Source organism: Perca flavescens, chromosome 19 (genome assembly GCF_004354835.1).
Source record: "Perca flavescens isolate YP-PL-M2 chromosome 19, PFLA_1.0, whole genome shotgun sequence".
In the NCBI taxonomy this organism is placed as follows: Eukaryota; Metazoa; Chordata; class Actinopteri; order Perciformes; family Percidae; genus Perca; species Perca flavescens.
Genome location: NC_041349.1, coordinates 5001 through 15000, shown reverse-complemented (window position 1 = coordinate 15000; position 10000 = coordinate 5001). Strand labels below are relative to the sequence as shown.

General features: G+C 46.8%; 1 protein-coding gene and 1 long non-coding RNA gene across 2 annotated transcripts in view; both read left to right on the top strand.

The window, feature by feature from the left end:
- LOC114546091 (sodium/potassium-transporting ATPase subunit beta-2) overlaps window positions 1-960 on the top strand; it is a 31153-nt gene extending 30193 nt beyond the window's left edge. The window contains exon 8 of the mRNA XM_028564755.1: window positions 574-960. Within this exon, the coding sequence (XP_028420556.1) occupies window positions 574-738 (165 nt within the window). The 3' untranslated portion in view covers window positions 739-960. The remainder of the gene's footprint in view (window positions 1-573) is intronic.
- A 945-nt stretch (window positions 961-1905) lies between these two features.
- On the top strand, window positions 1906-3106 carry LOC114545954 (uncharacterized). Its single transcript, XR_003690962.1, has 2 exons — window positions 1906-2516; window positions 2577-3106. It is a non-coding gene; the product is annotated as an uncharacterized LOC114545954 (long non-coding RNA).
- Window positions 3107-10000: the final 6894 nt, after the last annotated feature.

Below are 10000 nucleotides of genomic sequence, written 5' to 3'. Positions count from 1 at the left end.
GCCTCTCTGCCTGTCTCCCTGCCTGTCTGTCTCTCTGTCTGTCTGCCTGCCTGTCTCTCTGCCTGTCTGTCTGCCTGCCTGTCTCTCTGCCTGCCTGTCTGTCTGTCTGCCTGCCTGTCTCTCTGCCTGTCTGCCTGCCTGCCTGTCTGTCTCTCTGCCTCTCTGCCTGTCTGTCTGCCTCTCTGCCTGTCTCTCTGCCTGCCTGTCTGTCTGTCTGCCTGCCTGTCTCTCTGCCTGCCTGTCTGTCTGTCTGCCTGTCTCTCTGTCTGTCTGTCTGTCTGCCTGTCTGTCTGCCTTTCTCTCTGTCTGTCTGCCTGCCTGCCTGTCTGTCTCTCTGCCTCTCTGCCTGTCTGTCTGCCTGTCTCTCTGCCTGTCTGTCTGTCTCTCTGTCTGTCTCTCTGTCTGTCTGCCTGTCTGCCTGCCTGTCTGTCTCTCTGTCTGTCTGCCTGCCTGCCTGTCTGCCTGCCTGTCTCTCTGCCTGTCTCTCTGCCTGTCTGTCTCTCTGCCTGTCTGCCTGCCTGTCTCTCTGCCTGTCTGTCTCTCTGCCTGTCTGTCTGCCTGTCTGTGTCTCAGGTGAACTACACCCAGCCTCTGGTAGCTGTGAAGTTCCTGAACGCGTCTGTGAACACAGACATCAGCGTTGAGTGTAAGATCAACTCCAACAGCCTGGAGGCTGGCAGCGAGAGGGACAAGTTCGCTGGGAGGGTGTCCTTCAAGCTACGCATCAACACCAAATAGAGACACACACTCAGAGACACACACTCAGAGACACACACACACACACACACACACACACACACACACACTCACACACACACACACACACACACACTCACTCAGAGGGACAAGTTCGCTGGGAGGGTGTCCTTCAAGCTACGCATCAACACCAAATAGAGACACACACTCAGAGACACACACTCAGAGACACACACACACACACACACACACACACACACACACTCAGAGACACACACACACACACACACACACTCAGAGACACACACAGACACACACACACACACACACACACACACACACACACACACACACACACACACACACACACTCACACACACACACACACACACACTCAGAGACACACACTCAGAGACACACACACACACACACACACACTCAGAGACACACACACACACACACACTCAGAGACACACACACACACACAGAGGGACAAGTTCGCTGGGAGGGTGTCCTTCAAGCTACGCATCAACACCAAATAGACACACACACAGAGACACACACTCAGAGACACACACACTCAGACACACACTCAGAGACACACACACAGAGACACACACTCAGAGACACACACACAGACACACACACACACACACACTCAGAGACACACACACACACACTCAGAGACACACACACACACACACACACACTCAGAGACACACACACACACACACTCAGAGACACACACACACACACACAGACACACACACAGAGACACACACACACACTCAGAGACACACACACAGAGACACACACACACAGAGACACACACACACACACACACTCAGAGACACACACACACACAGAGACACACACACACACACTCAGAGACACACAAACACACACACTCAGAGACACACACAGACACAGACACACAAACAAACAGAGAGACACACACACACACACACACACACACACACAGAGACACACACAGAGACACACACACTAAAGCTGTTTAAATAGGGTGACCCTGTCTTCCCGTTAGAGCCCGTTAAGGAGGAGATATGAGGAGGAGATATGAGGATATGAGGAGGAGATATGAGGAGGAGATATGAGGAGGAGGAGATATGAGGAGGAGATATGAGGAGGAGATATGAGGAGGAGGAGATATGAGGAGGAGATATGAGGAGGAGATATGAGGAGGAGGAGATATGAGGAGGAGATATGAGGAGTAGTTAGGAGGAGAAGATGGATCATAAGGAGAGGAAGGGTTAATAAAAATGTCCATCTCGTTTAGTCTGATCGTCTAACACCCTGAAACCGGCCAATCAGCACGCACTCACGCTGTGATGTCACTGACAGGACCTTCAGCTCCGTCATCATATCATCTATTTACTATTATGTCTCATTTATTTATTTATTTATTTATTGATTTTTACAAGTTGAATATCATGCCAGAGGTCAGATTACAGCCTTCTGATTGGTGGACTGGAGGTGGGAGGGTACCCGCTGGGCCAGAGGTCAGATTACAGCCTTCTGATTGGTGGACTGGAGGTGGGAGGGTACCTGCTGGGCCAGAGGTCAGATTACAGCCTTCTGATTGGTGGACTGGAGGTGGGAGGGTACCTGCTGGGCCAGAGGTCAGATTACAGCCTTCTGATTGGTGGACTGGAGGTGGGAGGGTACCCGCTGGGCCAGAGGTCAGATTACAGCCTTCTGATTGGTGGACTGGAGGTGGGAGTGTACCTGCTGGGCCAGAGGTCAGATTACAGCCTTCTGATTGGTGGACTGGAGGTGGGAGGGTACCCGCTGGGCCAGAGGTTAGATTACAGCCTTCTGATTGGTGGACTGGAGGTGGGAGGGTACCCGCTGGGCCAGAGGTCAGATTACAGCCTTCTGATTGGTGGACTGGAGGTGGGAGGGAGCTGACCCTCCAATCAGAGTTCATATCAGACTCTAAAACCATATCAGGACCAGCTGGTCAGTCTTGCTGTGTTTCGGCGTGGAAGCAGCTCAATCCAAAACCAGTCAGATGCTAGCTTTAGTATCCATGGCAACAGTATTTGTGTTTGATGTTTCTTTGGTTGGTTAGTTAGTTAGAAGAGTTAGGAAGGGCTACGTGTTTGTTTTAGTTTACTATCGTCGTCATGGAGCTGAGCATGACAGCCGTTACCATGACAACTAGACCATGTGACACACACACACACACACAGACACACACACAGAGACACACACCCTCTCTGTCTCCTCACCTGTCCTGCTCTGCACCAATCGTCTTCCTTTAGAGTGACAAGCCAATGAGATGGTCCCGCTGTATGATGTCATATGATACTTGTTTGTGATTGGTTGATTTCTCCTGCCTGAAAATGTCCTGATGTTTAATAGACAATAAAAAAACTATGAAATTAAACTAAACATCGTGTCGTTAATGCAAAAGGTTTAAAGACTACAAACTGAAGCACTTCTTAGTTTAAAGACTACAAACTGAAGCACTTCCTGGTTTAAAGACTACAAACTGAAGCACTTCCTGGTTTAAAGACTACAAACTGAAGCACTTCCTAGTTTAAAGACTACAAACTGAAGCACTTCCTGGTTTAAAGACTACAAACTGAAGCACTTCCTGGTTTAAAGACTACAAACTGAAGCACTTCCTAGTTTAAAGACTACAAACTGAAGCACTTCCTGGTTTAAAGACTACAAACTACAAATGTCCCATATGTATTGCTCCTGTCGGGGGAGAGGAGGTACTCTGTTGGGGTAGATGTGGGAGAGAGGGGGGAGGTACTCTGTTGGGGTAGATGTGGGGAGAGGGGAGGTACTCTGTTGGGGTAGATGTGGGAGAGGGGAGGTACTCTGTTGGGGTAGATGTGGGAGAGGGGAGGTGCTCTGTTGGGGTAGATGTGGGGAGAGGGGGAGGTACTCTGTTGGAGTAGATGTCAGAGAGAGGGGAGGTACTCTGTTGGGGTAGATGTGGGAGAGAGGGGAGGTGCTCTGTTGGGGTAGATGGGAGAGAGGGAGGTACTCTGTTGGGGTAGATGTGGGGAGAGGGGAGGTGCTCTGTTGGGGTAGATGTGGGGAGAGGGGAGGTACTCTGTTGGGGTAGATGTGGGAGAGAGGGGGAGGTACTCTGTTGGGGTAGATGTGGGAGAGAGGGGAGGTACTCTGTTGGGGTAGATGTGGGGAGAGGGGAGGTACTCTGTTGGAGTAGATGTCAGAGAGAGGGGAGGTACTCTGTTGGGGTAGATGTGGGAGAGGGGAGGTACTCTGTTGGGGTAGATGTGGGAGAGGGGGAGGTACTCTGTTGGGGTAGATGTGGGAGAAAGGGAGGTACTCTGTTGGGGTAGATGTGGGGAGAGGGGAGGTACTCTGTTGGGGTAGATGTGGGAGAGAGGGGGGAGGTACTCTGTTGGGGTAGATGTGGGAGAGAGGGGGGAGGTACTCTGTTGGGGTAGATGTGGGAGAGAGGGGAGGTTGATGCTTCGAAGGATCCTTCCTTGACATTGAGAAACACCAGAGGAAAATGCCTCATAATCAGGGTCTCCCTCAACCTTACCATCATAATCAGGGTCTCCCTCAACCTTACCCTCATAATCAGCATTGTCCTCATAATCAGGGTCTCCCTCAACCTTACCATCATAATCAGGGTCTCCCTCAACCTTACCCTCATAATCAGGGTCTCCTTCAACCTTACCCTCATAATCAGGGTCTCGCTCAACCTTACCCTCATAATCAGGGTCTCCCTCAATCTTACCCTCATAATCAGGGTCCTCCTCAACATTACCCTCATAATCAGGGTCCTCCTCAACATTATCCTCATAATCAGGGTCCTCCTCAACATTATCCTCATAATCAGGCTCCTCCTCAACATTATCCTCATAATCAGGGTCATCCTCAACATTATCCTCATAATCAGGCTCCTCCTCAACATTATCCTCATAATCAGGCTCCTCCTCAACATCATCCTCATAATCAGGGTCCTCCTCAACATTATCCTCATAATCAGGCTCCTCCTCAACATCATCCTCATAATCAGGCTCCTCCTCAACATTATCCTCATAATCAGGGTCCTCCTCAACATGATCCTCATAATCAGGGTCCTCCTCAACATGATCCTCATAATCAGGCTCCTCCTCAACATCATCCTCATAATCAGGGTCCTCCTCAACATGATCCTCATAATCAGGGTCCTCCTCAACATTATCCTCATAATCAGGCTCCTCCTCAACATGATCCTCATAATCAGGCTCCTCCTCAACATTATCCTCATAATCAGGGTCCTCCTCAACATTATCCTCATAATCAGGCTCCTCCTCAACATCATCCTCATAATCAGGGTCCTCCTCAACATGATCCTCATAATCAGGGTCCTCCTCAACATTATCCTCATAATCGGGCTCCTCCTCAACGTTATCCTCATAATCAGGCTCCTCCTCAACATTATCCTCATAATCAGGGTCCTCCTCAACATTATCCTCATAATCAGGCTCCTCCTCAACATTATCCTCATAATCAGGGTCCTCCTCAACATGATCCTCATAATCAGGCTCCTCCTCAACATTATCCTCATAATCAGGCTCCTCAACGTTATCCTCATAATCAGGCTCCTCCTCAACATTATCCTCATAATCAGGCTCCTCCTCAACATTATCCTCATAATCAGGCTCCTCCTCAACATTATCCTCATAATCAGGCTCCTCCTCAACATTATCCTCATAATCAGGGTCCTCCTCAGCATTATCCTCATAATCAGGTTCCTCCTCAACATTATCCTCATAATCAGGCTCCTCCTCAACATTATCCTCATAATCAGGCTCCTCCTCAACGTTATCCTCATAATCAGGCTCCTCCTCAACATTATCCTCATAATCAGGCTCCTCCTCAACGTTATCCTCATAATCAGGGTCCTCCTCAACATGATCCTCATAATCAGGGTCCTCCTCAACATTATCCTTATAATCAGGCTCCTCCTCAACATTATCCTCATAATCAGGGTCCTCTTCAACATGATCCTCATAATCAGGCTCCTCCTCAACATCATCCTCATAATCAGGCTCCTCCTCAACATTATCCTCATAATCAGGCTCCTCCTCAACATTATCCTCATAATCAGGCTCCTCCTCAACATTATCCTCATAATCAGGGTCCTCCTCAACATTATCCTCATAATCAGGCTCCTCCTCAACATTATCCTCATAATCAGGCTCCTCCTCAACATTATCCTCATAATCAGGCTCCTCCTCAGCGTTATCCTCATAATCAGGCTCCTCCTCAACATTATCCTCATAATCAGGCTCCTCCTCAACATGATCCTCATAATCAGGGTCCTCCTCAACATGATCCTCATAATCAGGGTCCTCCTCAACATTATCCTCATAATCAGGGTCCTCCTCAACATGATCCTCATAATCAGGGTCCTCCTCAACATGATCCTCATAATCAGGGTCCTCCTCAACATGATCCTCATAATCAGGGTCCTCCTCAACATGATCCTCATAATCAGGCTCCTCCTCAACATTATCCTCATAATCAGGCTCCTCCTCAACATTATCCTCATAATCAGGCTCCTCCTCAACATTATCCTCATAATCAGGCTCCTCCTCAACATTATCCTCATAATCAGGGTCCTCCTCAACATTATCCTCATAATCAGGCTCCTCCTCAACATTATCCTCATAATCAGGGTCCTCCTCAACATGATCCTCATAATCAGGCTCCTCCTCAACATTATCCTCATAATCAGGGTCCTCCTCAACATTATCCTCATAATCAGGGTCCTCCTCAACATGATCCTCATAATCAGGGTCCTCCTCAACATGATCCTCATAATCAGGGTCCTCCTCAACATTATCCTCATAATCAGGGTCCTCCTCAACATGATCCTCATAATCTCCTCCTCCTCAACATTATCCTCATAATCAGGCTCCTCCTCAACATTATCCTCATAATCAGGCTCCTCCTCAACATGATCCTCATAATCAGGCTCCTCCTCAACATGATCCTCATAATCAGGCTCCTCCTCAACATTATCCTCATAATCAGGCTCCTCCTCAACATTATCCTCATAATCAGGCTCCTCCTCCTCAATCAGGCTCCTCCTCAACATTATCCTCATAATCAGGGTCCTCCTCAACATGATCCTCATAATCAGGGTCCTCCTCAACATGATCCTCATAATTATCCTCATAATCAGGGTCCTCCTCAACATGATCCTCATAATCAGGGTCCTCCTCAACATTATCCTCATAATCAGGCTCCTCCTCAACATTATCCTCATAATCAGGCTCCTCCTCAACATTATCCTCATAATCAGGGGTCCTCCTCAACATGATCCTCATAATCAGGGTCCTCCTCAACATTATCCTCATAATCAGGGTCCTCCTCAACATGATCCTCATAATCAGGGTCCTCCTCAACATGATCCTCATAATCAGGGTCCTCCTCAACATTATCCTCATAATCAGGGTCCTCCTCAACATGATCCTCATAATCAGGGTCCTCCTCAACATGATCCTCATAATCAGGCTCCTCCTCAACATTATCCTCATAATCAGGCTCCTCCTCAACATTATCCTCATAATCAGGCTCCTCCTCAACATTATCCTCATAATCAGGGTCCTCCTCAACATGATCCTCATAATCAGGGTCCTCCTCAACATTATCCTCATAATCAGGCTCCTCCTCAACATTATCCTCATAATCAGGCTCCTCCTCAACATTATCCTCATAATCAGGGTCCTCCTCAACATGATCCTCATAATCAGGGTCCTCCTCAACATTATCCTCATAATCAGGGTCCTCCTCAACATGATCCTCATAATCAGGGTCCTCCTCAACATGATCCTCATAATCAGGGTCCTCCTCAACATTATCCTCATAATCAGGGTCCTCCTCAACATGATCCTCATAATCAGGGTCCTCCTCAACATGATCCTCATAATCAGGCTCCTCCTCAACATTATCCTCATAATCAGGCTCCTCCTCAACATTATCCTCATAATCAGGCTCCTCCTCAACATTATCCTCATAATCAGGGTCCTCCTCAACATGATCCTCATAATCAGGGTCCTCCTCAACATTATCCTCATAATCAGGGTCCTCCTCAACATGATCCTCATAATCAGGGTCCTCCTCAACATTATCCTCATAATCAGGCTCGTCCTCAACATTATCCTCATAATCAGGGTCCTCCTCAACATGATCCTCATAATCAGGGTCCTCCTCAACATTATCCTCATAATCAGGGTCCTCCTCAACATTATCCTCATAATCAGGCTCCTCCTCAACATTATCCTCAGTCTCAGACTCTCCTCTAGGCCACTTTCAGGGTCAAAGAGCTGTGACAGAACTTCACTTTTGCTGGAGGCCATTTTCCAATGAGAGAGTGTACAGAGAACATTTGGGAACCAAGTTTCACTAGACAACAGTAGTAGTTGTTGTTGAGGAAGCTGCGATGGGCCTTTGTCCGAGGATCTGATCCAGCTCATCTAAAACAGGGTATATGCAGGAATCTTGAAGTTAATTTTAGTACCTTTTCAAGACTTTTTCAAGAACTTCTCAATATTTTTTAATACCTCACCGCCACTTCAAGCTGTAACCATTTACATCAGTGATACTTTTAACGTAACAGTTTTAGTGATAAAGACTATAGACCACTCTGATACAACACAATCAAATAGGCTGGGACAGTAAATCAAAGCAAAACAAAACTTTGCTCCACCCTCAACAACAATCATGCTGACCTGTGCCTCAGTTCTTCTGATTTGGTTCCCAGCAGCTTCTCAGTTTGGACCAGTTGGTTCCGTTTCTCTTTACTACGTCTTGTGATGTTGTTGGACTTCGTGATTAGTCGGGCCATTAATGTCCCAGATTTCCCCCCCGCCTGCTCGGCTAACTTATCAGCATCTGTTTGGAGGGAGTCGCACAGCTCTGTCACAACCGTTCGTTTCCTTTTCAGGTCTTCTGTCTCCTCTCGCGCTGCTTTTCTTTTCAGGTCCTGTGTGGAACTCTGTTTCTTCTTCCGTTCATCGTCCAGGTGACTCCTGTACCTTGACCTTGCACAGGCTACTGAAGCCATGAGCTCCTTTGTGAGAGGTACCTTCAAAACACCCCCACAGACACTGATCTTGTCACATATCAGCCTCAAAGCTTCGACTTTTCAAGGATGTTGCATGTTTCAACCTCCTTGTTGATGGAAAACCCTCTTTCCACCATGGCTTGTCCGTGGGACAGAAGTAGAAGGCTCTGAGAAAACTTATCTAGCTCTGGATAAGACTTCAAGTCGCTCCTTCAGTGGCTGGAAGGAGGAGAATCTCTCACCTCTCGCCTCCAGAGTGAGAAAGCTCTGTTGTAGATTACATCACCTGGAATAAGAGAACAACAAAATCACAAATAGGTAAAATATAATTCAAGTCATTTTATTGATCTTTCATTGGACAAATACACAGCACAGCGTCTGTACACATAAAAAGGTAAGCAGTGTATTGTAGATATAAATCTTAACACAACAGTAAGTTCTTCTCTCCCTAAGTTGTTCCTACCAGCAGAGACGCCTCCTGCCAACTTCTTGTCCTGCAGCGTTGTTTGTACTAGAGTCTTAATCTTTGTGAGGGACCCTTCTGCATCGCTGTGGACTTTCACCTGCACTTTCTGAACCATCCTAACCAGGCCCTGCATGCACTCGTTCCTCAAGGTGAGAACTAAAAGCTCCCCCCCCTGCTTTCTGGCTGGCTCTGAAGTGCCTGACAAATAAAGCAACATAGACTTTAAACATAGAATGTAAATGATGAAGAAGGTAAACTTAATCGTCTAAAAATAAGTTTCTCCATGTCGGCAATAATAATAACAATAATAATAATAATAATAATAATAATAATACAAACAGCAGAATAAAATTTAAAAAGTTTACTAGTTGCTTTGGTGTACAGAGAACAAAAATCCATCCCTGAAAAGAAAATAGTCAATATCAAACTTACCTTGATGGCAGATTCAGCACCCAGTCCTGTCAACATTCTTGTAGGGTACCCCGTTCACTTCATGGGTCAGCCTCCGGGAAGGGGCATCTTGCTGGAGCTCTTGCTTTACAATCCGCCGCAGGAGACTCTTAAAAGGATTTAAGTAATCAGTGACTGAACCATTAAACAGATCATTCTTCTTACTGCTTCTTCCTAATCATGAAAAATGTTGGTTTAAAATATGTGTTATGAATTTATGTATTCATTTTATATTGTATTATTGTGAACAAGAAGAACAAATAAAATGAAAGGAAGTAATTGGTGTGTGTGTGTGTGTGTTTGTTGGCATCCAG